Below are 16,848 nucleotides of genomic sequence, written 5' to 3'. Positions count from 1 at the left end.
GTATATCAGAGGACCTGACACATAAAAAGCTCCCAATAAATGTTAATTGAATGATTAAAGTGAATTCTCACACAATTCTAAGATGCTTTCTGCCATTTTACCAAAAAAAAAAAAAAAAAACAAAAAAACAAAACAAAAAAAAACAAAACCCAAGAGCTGAAGCAAGTTGCTCAAAGTTACCAGGTTAATAAGGAGCAAACTAGGGATTTGAACCTAAGGACACATGACTTCGAAGTCTGTTTTTCTATCACTACACCATACCAATTCCTAAAGCAACTCAAAAAGGTGAACCAAGAAGTCAAACAAGGACATGTGATTGATTTTTAGCCAATGGACTAAATAAAAAGCACTAGGAACCACTTCCAGGTCTGGCTGTAAAACACCTCCCATGTGTCTTCTTTCATTTTCTTTTTCCTTCCCTGTTCGTTGAACTAATTCTCAAGTCCAGAGGTGAAAGAGGACATAAGAAGAAAGGAGCCTGGGTCCCCAAATGATTTGACAAGAGTCATCTGCCAACCAAGAATGTGTGGCACAGGACTTGACATGAGTTAGAAGTAAAAATTTGTTCAATAAAGTCCCTGAGATTTTGGGACTCACCTGTTACAGCAAAGATAATTATTTTACTAACAGACACTTTATGAGACAAATGGCTTTCCTGTATACTCCATCATTAAGTATTTTACAAAGCCAATCAAGAGTCAATCGAAGCTTAAGAAGTGAGAAGCGTATGGGGCTGGCAAGTGGCGTGGTGGTTAAGGATGTTGGACTTCCACATGGCTGGACGTGGTTCAAGTCCTGGACCTGGTGACCTACTTTCTCACTTTCCTTCTCTCTCTCTTTCTCACTCTCTCACTCTGTCTCTCTCTGGTCAAATTAAAATAAATAAAAAATAAAATAAAGTTCAATAAAAATAATTTAATAAAAGTGAGAAGTGTGAAGAATCGCCTATGAGAACAATCAAAACATCTGTGTGGTTGGTGCATTGCTGTGTGGCCACAGGTTGGCATCCTCACATTCATGGGATTTTCTGTACCTATAATTTTCGGGTGATGGACTAATCCTAGATGGTCTCTAGGATTCTTTCTAATCATTAAATGTCTGTAAGTCTTAAACTTCTATATGTCTTCTCAGAAGTTAAAAAAATACATATTGCTATGTTCAGAAACTTTCTACTGTGAGCTCCTCAAAGGTAAGGACTATACCTAGTTGTGTTAATAAGTCTAGTATTCAATATCTTTGACGCTCAAAAAATATTAAATTTACTTAGAATTTTCTGTAACTCAAAGAGGTTACTAACTTTCTGATTTGTGCCACTGATTTCTTGATCTAATTTAAAGCACAGTGTCAAATGATTGAAATTCTCATGAATTATTTCATTATGCATTACTGAGTACAATAGACTTTTATCTTCCTTTACATAGACTCAGTCTTTGAAGAATGATACTGAAAGACTTTTTTGATTAAAGGTAATGCTAGCAGTAATTGCTATTTTGATGGCTTCATTTATATTTCTATTTAGCTAAATAAAATAGGAGTATGATTCTTACTTACAGTTGGGAATATGGGGATGTAAGAATATTCAGAATTTTCTCACTCAGATGGCTCTTACCTTGATGTCCATAAAAGCAGTATTGGGAGAAACTATGAATAATTTAAAAAGTTTGGAAAGGCCCAAGGGATATTATACAATGATATGAGACAGCCTTTGCTGCTTTCATGAAAAGTTTACACTTGTTGGTTTTTGAAAAAGATACAGAAATTTTTCTGTACATCTGTACAGGGTGGGAACATTGGTCATTTTATCCTGTTCATTAAAAAGTATATGAATAATTTGGACTAGCAGATGGCATAATGGTCACATTGCTGAACTTTCACATAATTAATCGCAGTTCAAATCCCGGATCTGGTGGCTTAAAACTTATGCCGGGCGCATGTTGTGTGCATGCTCAAATTGCTAAAAGGAGAATGGAGGAGGAAGGACTGAGGCATGGCCCTCCCTGCGCAGGGAGTGATTTCTTGCTTTCTGTCTCTCTGTATCTTTGTCTCTTCCAATGAGTGCATGTGCCCGATAGCAAAAATCTCTGTCTGAAAAACAAAATTATTAATTAAATATGTCTTTGATTACTGAAAACAGGTCAATGAACTCTATTACTTAATAAATGCAGTTTGGCAGGTAAAATGTTTGAAAGCAGAGGGTTCAAAGGAAACAGAGGTCTGGCAGAAACATCTTGGGAACCACAATTTGACAGTGCAAGTAAATCTAATTATGGAAGACCGGTGCTTTTCAACTTGTTTTTTTATTGGCACAGTAGGGAGCTGCCTATCCCCTCCCATCTTCTCCTATCCCTCCCCAGAGTCCGACATCCTGCGGACTGCTGAGCACCTAGGAAAACACTGAGTCTGTGGTCTCTTCACCTTGTCTGGCACAGGAACTGATAACTTTTTATAAAATTTTAATTTATTATTATTATTTTTTGATCAGGCAAAAGAGAGATGGAGAGATGAGAGAGAGAGAGAGAGATAGAGAGAAAGAGAGTGAGTGAGAAAGCAAGCTGCCAGGTCCGAACCATGCCCAGCCATGTGAGAGTTCAGCGCCTCAACTACCATACCACCTGCGTGGTCCCAGGAACTGGTATCTTAAAAAACAAAGTATTAAAAAAAAAACCAAAAACCAAAAAACAAAAAACGAAGTAGTAATTGGCCCAGCCAAGGTGGCGTGTGCTGCTAGGACTAGTACACTGTACCCGGAAGGCAGGAACTACATTTCCAGTTCAACAGAAAGACTGGGTTCCACAGTGAGCCCTTGTAATGACAATTTCTTGGGGAGACTGAATTAGGAGGATCTTGAGTTCCAGGTCATCCTGGGCAACCGAGGGAGAGCCTGTCTAAACTATGGCCGGGTGTGTTATAATTTTTGTATTCACAGCTGGGAAGCTTAGGCCAGAGGATTGCCCATGGCCAGAGCCTGTCTTAAAAAAAACAAATACAAAAGAAAAAAATAAAGGAGGCTACAGGTGGTATGGAGATTAAGGTGGCTGGATTCCACATGGCCAGTTATGTGGTTCAAGTCCCAGACCTGGGCTTTAAACACACCCGGGCCATGTGTATGTGCATGCCCAAAGTCCTGAAAGGAAAGTGGAAGAGAAGGGATTGTGGTATGGCCATTCCCTCTGGGGGGGGGGGGGGGTGGGTGATTTCTTATGTTCCCTTTCTCTGTCTCTGTCTGCAGTGAGAGCGCTTGCCCTGTAGCAAACTAAAAAAAACCAAAAAACAAAACCAAGGCAAAGAAAAACTAGTGATACCACCAAATACTTTAAAGTACTTTTAAAACCAGAAACTATAGAAAGAAAAGGTTGTATTAAAAATTATCCACTGAGGTCAGAGATGGTGTAGTGTTTATGTCACTGGACTCCCACATGGCCAACTGTGGTTCAAGTCCTGGACCCAGTGGCTTGAAAGTCAGGCCAGGCGTGTGTGCATGCGTGTCCAAGATCTCAGAAGAATAAGGGAGAGAAGGGAATACGGCATGGCCATCCCCCTTGTGGGGTGATTTCTCACTTTCTCTCTGTATCTGTGGTGAGTGCACATGCCTTATGGCAAAAACCTCTGAAAAATCTATCTACTTCCTTTTGCAGTAATTGTTTGCTTCAATTCTTGTGTTTAGATTATTACTTCATTAAAATATTTTTCTATGAAACAATAATTACAGAAATATTTACACTCTTTTTTTTTTTGGAAGAGGAAAAGGCTGTAAATTGTACAGAATATTTTTGTGAGAAGTCCTCGCTAAGGTACTAGATTTGAATGTGACATTGAAGAGAAAACATGAATTATAGGAATGAGCTAAGGAAGGCTATAAAAGTGTAAATTTACCTGCAAAGAATACATTCATTTACATCCTTTTTCCCACTATAGTGCAGTAATTTTTTTCTTAAGACAGGATGTCACTGTCAAGATAGCCTTCCCGAAGCCTTTTAGCTGGGCTTATAGTTGCACCTGGCTCTTTTTAGAAGAGGTTCATTACGTTGCCCAGACCCATCTTGAACTTGTGACCCTCCTGTTTCAGCCTCCCAAGCTGCTAGGGTTAATAGGCACATGATGCTGTGCTTGACCTTTATGTTTCACTGGGAATTGAACCTGGGCCTTGCATGTGGTCCCAGCCTACGGACTGCTGTGCCAGCCCCTCATGCTGGGCCTGCAGCATAATCATTCCATTGGCTCTTCTGCCATATTAACAGTCAGTGAGTACCTATGACGTACCAGGTACTCCGTCATGATGGCTGTCTATGCCGTTCCCCATTACTCCAGACGCTGTACTTTACATCTATCTTATACCCTCCTCACAGTCCTTTGGGAAAAGTTCAGCATTTTTAGCACTGGAATTAAAAAAAAAATTCACAAGCGAGTCAAGTGTTCAGTGCAGGCTGAGAACTATATCCCTGTGGGTACTGTTCACCAGAGAGTTACATTCTCTTGAGGCCCTGAAATGAAAGCAATTTATTTAAAAAAACAAAAACAAAAACAAATTAAGGGCCAGTCCAATAGGCCAGTGGTTGAGGAAGCTGGAATCCCACATTACTGACTGTGATTTGGATCCTACTTAAACACCCCTGATGCATGTGTGTGCTTGCCCCAAACCCTGACAGGATGGTGAAGTGGTGGAGAGAGGAGTGCAGCCTGACCAGGCCTGACCGGGCCTCTTGGGGCAGGTGTATTCTCTCTCCCTGTGTCTCTCTCTGTGGCAATTTGAAACAAACAAATAAACACCAAATAATTCCTTCCATAACTGAAAGTACCACACCACTAAAACTACCCATGAAGGTGCATGGGATCATGCTGACCTTGATGCCTGAACCACAAAGAATGTGTGGGAGAGAGGATCGAGTTTCCTCGTGATCACCTTCTCTCTTCAACGTGAAAGGCTGTCCTTGGAGTGCCTTCTCAAAAGACTTTTTGATCATGTGAACTGGAGAGGTCCCTGCTTGGATGGGCCATAGATAGTAGACATGATCTCCACCGGACAGATATGTGGTTTCAGGGACTGTGCCTCAGCCATTCACGGGGGAAGTACCAACGCACACCAGGTCACCAACGGGAGGAAAGCATTAACAAACGTATCTCCATGTGTCACCCTCACCCAGGGGAGGCCTACACGAAAAGATCCCAGTTTAGATGTTTTTGGTGGGGGCTCAGATGGCCAAACTAACATTTTCCAAGTCATACCCAACAGGGGAGAAAAATCCCTGTCTCTCTTCAGAGAGTACACACACCCGATGGCAAATTAAAACAAAACAAATCAAAACCAAAATTAGTTAACCAACCCTCCATTTCCCAAGCCTTGAAATGGATGGTCCCAATACCCAACAGTGTGCTGTGATGACCTTGGACAAGTCCCCTCTCCACTCTGGCCTTAACCTGTCAACGTGTCCACCGTGAGGCTCAGAGGAGACGATGCTCAGTGCAGCTTCAGCACAAAGACAAGAATGGCCGTGCAGTCTGCAGGCACTGAGGGGCTGAGTTCCACACGGGCTTCATTTTTACAATACCAGCCAAATTCTAGAGCGAGATGTCATCACAGCCAAGACTCAAAAGCCAAGCAACGCTGGATAAAACAAGAACCTGGGACGTTTTAGCTGGGGATAGTGGCAGGTGGTGGCGGAGTATAAAAATAATTCTCAGCTTACTGCAGACAAAATAACACCATACAGTCATTGTGAACTAAATTCTTGTCGGGAATAGGATAGGATTGAAAGGATTCGTAACAGTGTGGCTTTGAATTAGTGGAAGGCCAGTTTCAGTGAACACATTGAAGGCGTTTCTAACCTTATATCATATCTGAACTCCACAAAGTCAAGTTCAGTCAAACATACTAGGTCCTGTCTCTGCCACTTGAGGTAGTTAGAGGAGTTTGAGTTCTTAGCGTTCTCTTCAAACAAAAGCCCAAAGCTTCTAACTTTAATATTGAAGATATTAGACGTTCATATATATGAACGCATTCCCCTGTGCTGTGAATCATAGCTTGATTCAAAGCAGTTCATTACGGTGCTGTCAACATCAGCAGAACTTCCGTCGGAGAACCTAGGAAGTGGTGCTTAATTGCAGACTAAATAATACCGTATGAAGCCACTTTCTTACTTTCCTTTTTAAGAATCAGTATTTTCCAGTGAGTAATTTCATACAGTCCTAGTTTCAAATTAGGTAGGGTAAAGCACTGATAGAATTTTGGCAAGACCTGACTCTATCGTATCTGATATTAAACAACTCCAGAAAATAAACAAGTTTCCATTCGAGTTAATATGAAATACGAAATTTAATAAGTATTGTGGCTGAAAGAGCCCACAAAACATAAATACCAATCTCTTATCTGAAAATGCTGGTTTGGGAAAAACAGATTTGGTGTTCTTGATCATTTAAGAAATGGTTTTCTTTTCCTAAGGGTTAATTGATTTCTTGTATTGCTTACCAGTTAGTACTACCTATTATGGTTTTCAAAGAAAAAATATGCATACCTGGCTTTTAAATTATGCTCCTAGAGAAAGCGCTTAGTTCTTATGACTTACTACTCCATTAGGGTTTCCCTTTAGATTTTCTACAATAAACACGTAGCCCAGGCTTAGAGTAAAAGAGAGAGGAAATAGGATACTGTTTATTTTACAAACAAAGAAAGCAGTGTAAGTAATGATTTTCTCCTCCGAGCCCATTAACATATACTTAGCATATACGTGAATGGAATCGGCCTCTTTTAAAAATCCAAAACTTCCATTAGTTTTTACGCCATGAAGAAAATACTGAAATGAAAACTCCACCACTAGGAGGCAGCTGCGGTCTCAGCTTCCACAAGACCTGCCAGAAGCTGGCTTAGCCCAGAACTGTCTAGGTCTGAGTTCAGCCTAGCTCAGCCTAGCTCAGACCTCCAGCTGCCTCAGCCTTGGGGATTCTGCTCAACAACTAGCTGGTCTGGAGCTGGAAGGAAACTTCCTCGACCCCTCTGGACTTGAGCAAACTACAGTCCATGGACCATAGTTGGCCTGCAGCCTGTTTTGTAAGTAAAGTTTCACTAAAACACAGTGAAGCCTATTTGTTTACATATATGGTAGCTTATGGCTTTTCATGCTATAATAGCAGAATTGGGTACCTGTGACAGACAGATACCGAATGGGTGCAAACCAGAAATATTTACTCCTTGGCCTTTCAAAAAAAGTTGCCAACTCTTTGACCTGGAGGGTCCTGGGACAGATGGTCACTCTTGCACTCTGTATCTATCTATCTATCTATCTATCTATCTATCTATCTATCTATCTATCAATCATCTTATCTATCAATCATCTTATCTACCAATCAATCATCTTATGTATCTACCAATCAATCATCTTATCTATCTATCAATCAATCATCTTATCTATCAATAATCTTATCTATCAATCATCTTATCTATCAATCATCTTATCTAGCTATCTATCTACCAATCATCTTATCTATCTATCAATCAATCATCTTATCTATCATCTATCTATCTATCAATCATCTTACCTCTCTATCTATCATTTTATCTATCTATCTATCTATCTATCTATCTATCTATCTATCTATCCATCTATTTGAGATTTTTGCTCTAGGGCATGTGCGCTCACTGGAGAGACAGAGACAGGGAGACAAAGTGAGAAGTCAACCCCAGGGGGGATGGCCACGTCGCAATCCCTTCTCCTCCATTCTCCTCTTGGGATCTTGGGCACACACGCACACACGCCTGGCATGAATTTAAGCCACTGGGTCCAGGACTCGAACCGTGGTCAACTACGTGGGAGTCCAGTGACATAGCCATTATGCTAACTGCTGGTCCCATGGGTCTTTTATATTTTTATAAGTTATTTGTTAACATTTAAAAATTAGGATAGTTTATTTAATATCTAGATTTCCAATTCTTTTGAGAGCCCAAAATCTCTGGGCTGCATGAGCCATCCCTGGTTTTAAGGGATGGCTTCCCTTCAAAGTCAACCTAAGTTCTCCTGTTTTCTTTGCCTTTTTTTTATGCCCAACCTTTTCAGTATTGGTGTTCTTTGTCTGGCCCCTGGGGCCTTTGAGTGGGCAATGCTTGTTTTCTGTGTTACACGAACAAATTGTGTAATTGCAATGTTATATTCCTGCGGGTGTCATTCTATCTCTCTTTTGACCCTGGCTAAGATTTTTACAGCTCATTTGTACCTTATGTGACCTAATCATATTCCATTCTTAGTCTACCGTGAATGGAACAAACAGCCAATTTGGGGAAGTCCCATGGACTTTGGGGTCACGAAGGATGCAGAGCCAATTATGATATTGCTCTGAATGTCTGTGAAGAGTAAACATATTTAATGGGCAAGGATGATCCTAGGAAGGCTAAAAATTAACCTTTCACTGTGAATTATGATTCCTTTCCATCATCTTCCTGGTGCTGATGCACCTCCTAATTTCTGAAGAAGATGGAAGCATATTTGTAGGGCTGGATTCATAGGGTGTAGTACACTTGTTGGTTTGGAAATAACTGATATTAATACTCTCAAGCTGATGTTTAGGAGTCCCGTATTTCACTTTTGTGGAAAAAGATGGAGGCAAAGAATATTGTAAAAAATGTAAAGATACCTGTCATACTGTTGGGAGTCATAGGTTAGTAATCATTCTGGGTCCTTTTTTCCATGGACATCTCCTGCAAAGAAAAATACAAGAAAAATTTGAGCAAAGATTATAACCTGTATTTTCTACAGTGTTTTGGTTCTAAACAATATATGCATTGATTAACTTTGAGGCAAATTTTGTTGTTCTCAACTAATAACTAGAGAAATTGATGTATGTGATAAGCATAAGATTAAAAGACCTCTTAATTTTCATCTCATGCTGTTTTCTTTTCTTTTTTTGGAGAGGTTTTTGTTATAGGTTGCATGTGCTTGCCAGAGAGACAGAAAGAGAGAAATCACCCCTCAGGGGGGATAGCCACGCCACAATTCCTTCTCCTCTTGGGATCTTGGACACGCATGCACACATGCCCAGTGTGAGTTTAAGCCACCCGGTCTGGGACTCAAACCGCAGTCAACCACATGGGAGTCCAGCGACAGAGCCATTATGCCAACTGCTGGTCCCGTCTCATGGTGTTTTCTATAAACATGCTTTAAAAGAACATTTCTTTTCAAGATTACATTTTTTTTATCTCAGAATTACATTTTTCCATCTCAGAGTTTAAAGAAAACTATCAGCTTACTGATTTACTTTTATTTTTTTTCCATGAGTGGCTAAACTGTATTAGCATCTTCAATCTACATCCTTGCTTCTCAAAGTGTGGTCCGTGGGCCAGCAGTTTCGGCATCACCTGAGATCTTACACAAAATTTGAGTCCACCCCAAAATATGCAATCAGGATCTACATCTGGACAAAGATCCCCTGGGTGATTCGTGTGTATTGTAAGGTCTTAGACACACTGCTCTAGGGAACTGAATCTGTATTGTTGGCCTCCCATTTTATTCTTTCATAAATAGCTTTTATTAAGTTGGAGCTGAACCTTCCCCTTCATCACCACCTTGATGAGATCCAAGAGCAGACAGACTTAGCATTCAGACTGGGGAAGGAGGTTCATTGGGCATCAGTGGCCAGGGGGTCGCTGAGGGAAGTATGCTGCAGCATGTGCACCATGATAACACAGGTGGACACAGGTGGGTGATGAATACAGGACACAGCTCTTTAATATATCGCTGGCCATGTCGGGATCAATTTTCTTCCTCTGTAGGGTTATGACCAGTAGTAGATGCTGGCAGCAATGTAGCTTAAAAATAGCACTGAAACCTGAGGTATCAGTCCGAGGGTCAAGGCTGCCCCATACTAATGGTGGGATTATGGTAGTAATTTCAAAGCATTAAAATCTCCCTCCCTCCCTCCCTCCCTTCCTTCCTTTCTTTCTTTCGAGAGTTTTGCTACAGAGCACATGTGGTCACTAGAGAAACAGAGAGACAGAGAGCGAGAAATCATCCCCTAAGCAGAATGGTCATACTGCAATCCCTTTTCCTCCATTCTCATCTCAGGATTTTGGACATGCATGCACACATGCCTGGCATGAGTTTTAAGCTGCTTGGTCCGGGACTTGAACTCTGGTTGACAATGTGGGAGTCCAGTGATACAATGACTACACCATCTGCTGGTCTCCTAGAATCTCCATTTCTTTAGTGTAAAATGAGAAAACTAGTTCTTGCCCTATTTACTTCACAAGACTGAGGTTTCTGATATTCAAAGATGATGGGAGTGAAGACACTGGTAATCTACAATGTACTGTACACATGATAACCATTGGACCAAGGAGGTACCATCTTGATTTGAATAACTGGTTGGAGAAGAGGAAGTATGTGAAAGAGAAAATATGTGGATTAGGTTTATAACACAGATTTATATATGACCATTCTTTCTCTGTCTTCAAATCTAATACTTAAAACTATTAATTCATTCCTTGATCATAGTTCTTGTCACATTCTGTGGGAAGTACAAGTTTACATGGCTGTCTTTCCCACTAGGCTGTGCTCTCTTCATGGAAAGGAGTACGTCTCTCTCATTTTTATATCTTCTGCACTGGGCAGAGTGTTATAGACATAATAGGTACACATCAATATGTGTTTAAAACTGAATAAAATACAGTGAATACGGTTGATATGGCATGTGTCTCAGTGAGTCACCGAAGCACAATGATACGCTGCCTGTAAGCTGCCTGCATTGGCATCTGATAGAAAGATAAATATTAACTAGAAAAATGCATTCTTGATGCTGAGCAGCTTTCCAAGAATTGCCAGCCATAAGCCCCTTACCCATCCTTTTTTACCTGTCCAGCTGTGTTTTGAGTATGAGAAAGAGCACAGATCATACCCAGAGCATTGTGTATCTGAACCCCGGTCCTTCTTTGTTGTTGTTGTCATTGCTGTTGTAGGGTGTACAAGAGAGAGAGGACAGAGAGAGAGAAAGAGAGAGAGAACCCCCTAACGGGGTGGTCACACCACTGTTATTACAAAGTTTATCTGGTATTGTAGGACACTGAGAGTCCTACTACTGAAATTTATGGGAGCAAGCCCCTTAACTTACCCTGTCCCAATTTTTCCTTGCCACAGCTCTGTCTGGGGTATCCAAAAGCCCATCTGGATAAATGTGAATGGTTGTCCCCTCAGAGTAAGGTGTACCCCAAACAGGGAGGTCAGTGAGGTGCAGATCTCTTGGGTACCTGTTGGCCCCACTTTAGAAAGGGGAGTTTTTCCCTTCTCTCCATCTTCCCCTCTTAAGGAAGGGCTCATTTATGCTCAACCTATGACCCTGACATTTGGAGACAAAAAATGTAAGAGCAAGTTCAATCCCAGGTATGGAGTGAAGTTGTCTCAACTGGGAGTCAGTCTGGATGGTTCCAGGTCTCGGCTCAGTAGTCTGAGGGTCTTGGGCAGGCTCCTGTACTCTCAAAGCCTCCTTTGTAAAGGGAAATCATGATCTCTTCTCTCTCGGGGTTAATATAAGCTCAAAGGAATTGGAAAGGATTTCAAAGGATCCCAGAGGAAGGTATTGGGAGATTTCTTCACTATTATAGTCATCATTATGATGGTCATCGCCTAGCCAGCCCCAATAATACTCCTTAAGGTATGGGGAGTTGGGGCTATGATTTAGTCTGCCCTAGAAGTGCTCTGAGGTGCACTTATAAAGACTCATAGACAGCTCAGACGCTCACTTCCCTGGACACCATCATCACCAAGATAAAATGGAGGTAGACTTGCTTCTCCCTCACCTGCCATTCTCTTTCAAGGCTGATTTTTACCTTTTGTGAAAACGACCTTCCTTTTAGGTTTGCTTTTCATGCTCGCTTAGCCTCATTTGGGGAGTAAGTGGGCACAGCAATTTGTACCCAATCTATAGCATCCTAAATGTAGCCCATTGTCCTGCCCCAAGATTGCCACGTTTTAATAGTAAATTTTAATAGTTAATATATAATGGCTGATTTTCTAATGATAGGAGTGAGTTAAGAACTGAAATGGAAGCAAATCGAGGTAAAGTGTATTCAAATCATGCCACGCTACTCCACCTTTCACATTGGGTAAAACTAACCTTTCCTGTGACTGTAACATCAAACAATCAGTAAGAGAAAATTTAAAAGCCAATATAGTGAGACTGGGATGGAGCTGATTAAAAAGGCATATAGGACTCTGTATCCCTTTTAGTTAATAAAGATGTGGAAAAATCGGAGCTCTGCCTATGCCATGGCCCAGGCATGAGGACGGCAAAGTCTGAACTTCTCCACTGGGATGGGGATGGCTCTGAGTTGCGGGCCCACCAAACGGCATTAGCAAATGACTACAGAACGGCAAACACCTAATTTTCATTTCAGATCTTCAGCAGCTGCTGTAAGTGTTTAGCCTTCAGGGAGGGAGACACTGCAGCCAGCTCTGTGGTTGAAACTGAGCTTCATTTGCTGTGGCTGATTATTGTTATTTTTTGGTTATTGTTGTTCTCAGCAATATTCTCAACCTTTGCATCCACCCCACTCACCCCCATTAACTCAAGTTCCATGGTCTCGTTCTGAGGCTCATTTCCATTCTCCCTTTTTACCTACGCCTAGGCTAAATCATTGTCCCTTCTTTCTCGTCTTTTCTTTTTCCCAGGCCAACTCACCATGGCATATTGGAAACAGCAGAGACCCCACCACTTAGCAGGAGAAGGACATGTGGGATGATAAGAGGAAAGAGCTGCATTCCCAAAATGGGGATGGGATTGCCCACCTCAAAGGAGAGCATGGGGATTCAGTAGGCTAAATGCAGTTGATACCTGGAAGTCTTCTTCCACACTTACGTGCGAGGCTCCAGAGCCCCAGTTGAGTAAAATCCCATTTCGGTTTATTTCTGCTTTGAGGGCTAAGTCAGCAGCGGTAGGGCTGGGGTTCTTGGGGTCAGAATGAGCTATCAAGCAAACAATAAAGGTCCCTGCTAATCCAAACCATCTACTACATGTCACTCACTGTCACACACAGTGACACATGTCCCCCACCCTGACTTTCTGTCATTGCCAGTGTGTTCACTCACCAGAGAGACACAGAGAAAGAGAGAGGGAAAGAAAGCTCCTCTCAATGGGCCATGATCACGTGGCAATTTTTTCCTTCCAGTTTTTTCATTCTGTCAGAATTTTGGGTGCTGGGTGTGTTTTTGAAGTCACTTGGGCCAGGACTTGAACCATGGTGGGCCCTGTGGGGTCTGGCTCCCTTAATCTCTAGGCTATGGGGCTGGTTCTACATAGAGCACTTTTTAGCCAAATCCTGTAGTGGTCAAAAAGCTGAGAAAAAAGCAAAGTGATCTGAGGCCAACTGTGGTCACCCTGACTGCCTGCTCTGTTTATAACGCCTTTGCCTCCTAGTTACCTTTCTGTAGAGGGGGCCTATCATCTCCGAATGTGTCGAAGGAGGAGAAAACGGCTCCTAAGAGGAAAGCAGGTGGTTGGAGGGAGTGTCTGGGACAGAAGGAGAAGCACTTCCACATCTGCTCTGTTGGCTAAAGCAAGTAGTTAAACCTGACTCTGCTGACACCTGGTGGAGAGTAGGGTAGCTTCTCTGTGCCAGAGAAAGCGCGTTAAATTGTGTTCCTGTGCCTGTGTGTGAGAGAGAGGGAGAGCGAGAGAGAGAGAGAAAGAGGGAAAGAGAGAGAGAGAGGGAGGAGATACGAAGGGACTGGGAACACATGCATCATGTCAGGGAATGAAATAATTCCTAAGGAACGAGGATACCACGCAGAAGGACCAGATGTCTGACTATATCGTTGTGCTTCAGTGACTCATGGAGACACATGCGGGAAAAACAACAAACAAGGAATAGGAACATTAAACATTAAGACTGAAGCACATGACTTATTATTGATTTTTAAGTGTTTGATGGTGAATAAGACAATAACAACCCACTCCTACTCCGGCCTTGAACAGTACCAAAAGAAAAGATTGGGCTACCTGATCCCTTGACAGGGGCATTATCTACAGTCAAAAAATAAAATAAAATAAAATAAAGTAAAATAAAATAAAATAAAATAAAATAAAAAATAAAAAAATAAAATTCAATCTTGTCCCAGGGAGAAGGCGTCTCCCAGTCTGAGCGTGTACTCTGCCACTTCTGGAATCTGAAGAGAGTTTCTTGCTATTTGCATGGTGTCTAACGGTTGTTGCTTTCTTCAGAAGTGTGAAACAGTCCATGTATTCCTGTGCGTTTGCTGAGACACTCAGAGTTTATGAACCATGACTGTAACAGCTTTGGAAACCAGTGAGCAGCCGAGGGTGTGACCTGCATTTTCTCCTTCCATACTCTCCTCTCCTCTTGGTGAATCCATGGCTGCCCAATTTGACCTTTAGCTTTCCTACTGTTAACGGTGTCTACCTGGCTTACTCCTGTGAAGCAGGGAATGAGCAGGTGAGATAAAGCACAAAGTTTTAGAATTTAAGGCAGAGGGACCAGCAGATGGCATAATGGTTACATCGCTGAACTCTCACATTGTTGACCGCAGTTCGAGTCCCGGACCTGGAGGCTTAAAACACACTGGGCATGTGTGCGTGAGCACCCAAGATCCTGAGAGGAGAATGGAAGAGAAGGGATTGCAGTGTGGCCATCCCCGCAGGGGATGATTTCTTTCTTTCTGTCTCTCTGGTGAGCACATATGCTCTGTAGCAAAAAATCTCTCTCTCTAAAAAATAAGAATTGAAGGCAGGCTTGGGAATGAATCCAGTTTGATTATCATCCAGTGATTCCCTGAGCTCCTGTCTTGTGGGGAAGTTGTGATGAGGGATCTAAAAAGCAGACAAACACAGCTCTTTCATCACCTAAGAATGTGGATGCAAGAAGTCACATAATCACTGGGAATTACAGGGATGCCAAAGATGGCTGAGAAACAGGTTAGATACCGAATCCTTTAAGTTTTCAGGTAAAAAACCTAACAAATGAACATTGGGATGTTAACCATGGAATCCAAGGGTGAGTGCCACAAGAGATGGATAGATGACAGCTTGTCTGCGTTTCCGTCCCGTTCTGTCTCTGACTTCGAGGTAACAGCGAGCTGCTTATCCCTACAGTATAAGCTGAGCAAGTGGGTCTCGTGCTTCCTGAGTACCTGGAGGGCTTGTTAAAATAGGTTACTGGGAGAACCAGAAGATGGCATAATGGTTACATCACTGGACTCTCACAGAGTCGACTGCAGTTCGAGTCTCCGAACCGGTGACTGAAACTAACGCTGGGCATGTATGCGTGTGTGCCCAAGATTCCAAGAGGAGGGCGTAGGAGAAGGGATTATGGTGTGAATCTCCCTGGGGGGTGATTTCTCGAGGGACCAGCAGTTAGCGTAATGGCTATGTTGCTGGACTCCCATGTAGTCGACCATGGTTCGTGTCCCGGACCCGGTGGCTTAAAACTCACGTTGGGCGCGTGTGTGTGTGTGTGCCCAAGATCCCAAGAGGAGAATGGAGGAGAAGGGATTGCGGCATGGCCATCCCCCCTGGGCGGTGATTTCTCGCTTTCTACCTCTCTGTCTCTCTCTTTCTGTCTGGTGAGCGCACGTGCCCTATAGCAAAAAAACAAAGCAAAAAAACCCCCCAAAATCCTCTCCCTGGGGGGTGGTTTCTCATTTTCTATCTCTCTGTCTCTCTGGCGAGCACACACTCTATAGCAAAAATCTCCCTTAAAAAAAGAGGAAAGAAAGTAAAAGGGGTTACTGGGCTCGATCTCAGTCTGATTCAGTCAGTTCGGGGCACCTGAGGACTGTAGTTCTACAAGTCCCCAGGTGATCTGGCTGCACTGTCCAGGGACCTTACACAGAGAGCCACCAACCTAACCTAAAGCACTAGGGACACAGCAGAGGAGTTGAGGAGCCAGCAGGTGGGCGGAGCTTGACGTAGGGGGGACATGACCACCTCTCCATCCTGACTAGCACCCAGTCTTGTCAAGAACATTTCCAGAAAAAGATGTTTACTGTGGCCAAGGCATCTGGTTCTGTGGGTGGACTGTGACTCTCTCAGAAGGTCATTTATGTTTTTAGTGCACCCCTGAATTGGGACACTCAGTAATAGAAGGGTAAGGAGACACGCTATGCAAGGGATTTTTGCATTTTCAGAGGCTGGCTTTGCACCCTGTTTACTTGTTAGTGTGGGGCACAGCCACAGAGGCTTCAGAAAAACGACTATCCAGGGACCAGCAGTTGGCATAATGGCTATGTCACTGGACTCCCATGTAGTCGACCGTGATTTGAGTCCTGGACCCGGTGGCTTAAAATTCACACTGGGCGCGTGTGCCCAAGATCCCAAGATCCCTAGAGGAGAATGGAGGAGAAGGGATTGCGGTGTGGCCATCTCCCCTGGGGAGTGAGTTCTCTCTTTCTCTCTCTCTCTCTCTCTGTCTTTCAGGCGAGCGCGTATGTCCTATAGCAAAAAACAAAGTTCTCAAAAAAAAAAAAAAAAAAGATAAAGAAAAGTGACTGTCCCTCTTTTGGAAGGGAGGTTCATGGCAAAGGTCCTGAGGAATGTTTCTTACCATTTCCAGGCCTAGGCTGAGCATGTGTGCTTGAGAAAGGCCTCCCAGGTGCTTCTGGTGAGAACTCCTGCCCATGAGAGAAGCGCTTGTGTATGAACATGAATATGGGGATAGGCCATCCGACAGTCTCCCGACAGTCTCCCTCCTGTCCCCAGGGCACTCAGGCTGTGGCGGGGAGCCTGCCTGCATGCTCAATGATCTGGAGTCACTGGACATGGCCCTTCTATAGTAGGTCCTGTTCGACTTCCTCAGACCTGCACGGGACTCTCTTCCCATGCTTCCTTGGGTGCTGGCAACATCACAGCCAGTGGGGTTTA

General features: G+C 42.9%; 1 protein-coding gene across 4 annotated transcripts in view; it reads right to left on the bottom strand.

Annotated features, from left to right (window-relative positions):
- LOC102496584 (thyroid hormone receptor beta) overlaps positions 1 to 16,848 on the bottom strand; it is a 367,776-nt gene that overhangs the window by 105,369 nt on the left and 245,559 nt on the right. For all 4 annotated transcript variants that reach the window (XM_006170583.3, XM_014585033.1, XM_006170582.1 and 1 more), the window contains exon 3: positions 8,620 to 8,683. In XM_006170583.3, the coding sequence (XP_006170645.1) occupies positions 8,620 to 8,641 (22 nt within the window). In that variant the 5' untranslated portion in view covers positions 8,642 to 8,683. The remainder of the gene's footprint in view (positions 1 to 8,619; positions 8,684 to 16,848) is intronic.

This window comes from Tupaia chinensis, unplaced genomic scaffold, assembly GCF_000334495.1.
Source record: "Tupaia chinensis unplaced genomic scaffold, TupChi_1.0 Scaffold148626_1, whole genome shotgun sequence".
Lineage (NCBI taxonomy): Eukaryota > Metazoa > Chordata > Mammalia > Scandentia > Tupaiidae > Tupaia > Tupaia belangeri.
The sequence above is the reverse complement of the archived record's forward strand: the minus strand, read 5'-3'. Positions and strand labels throughout refer to the sequence as shown.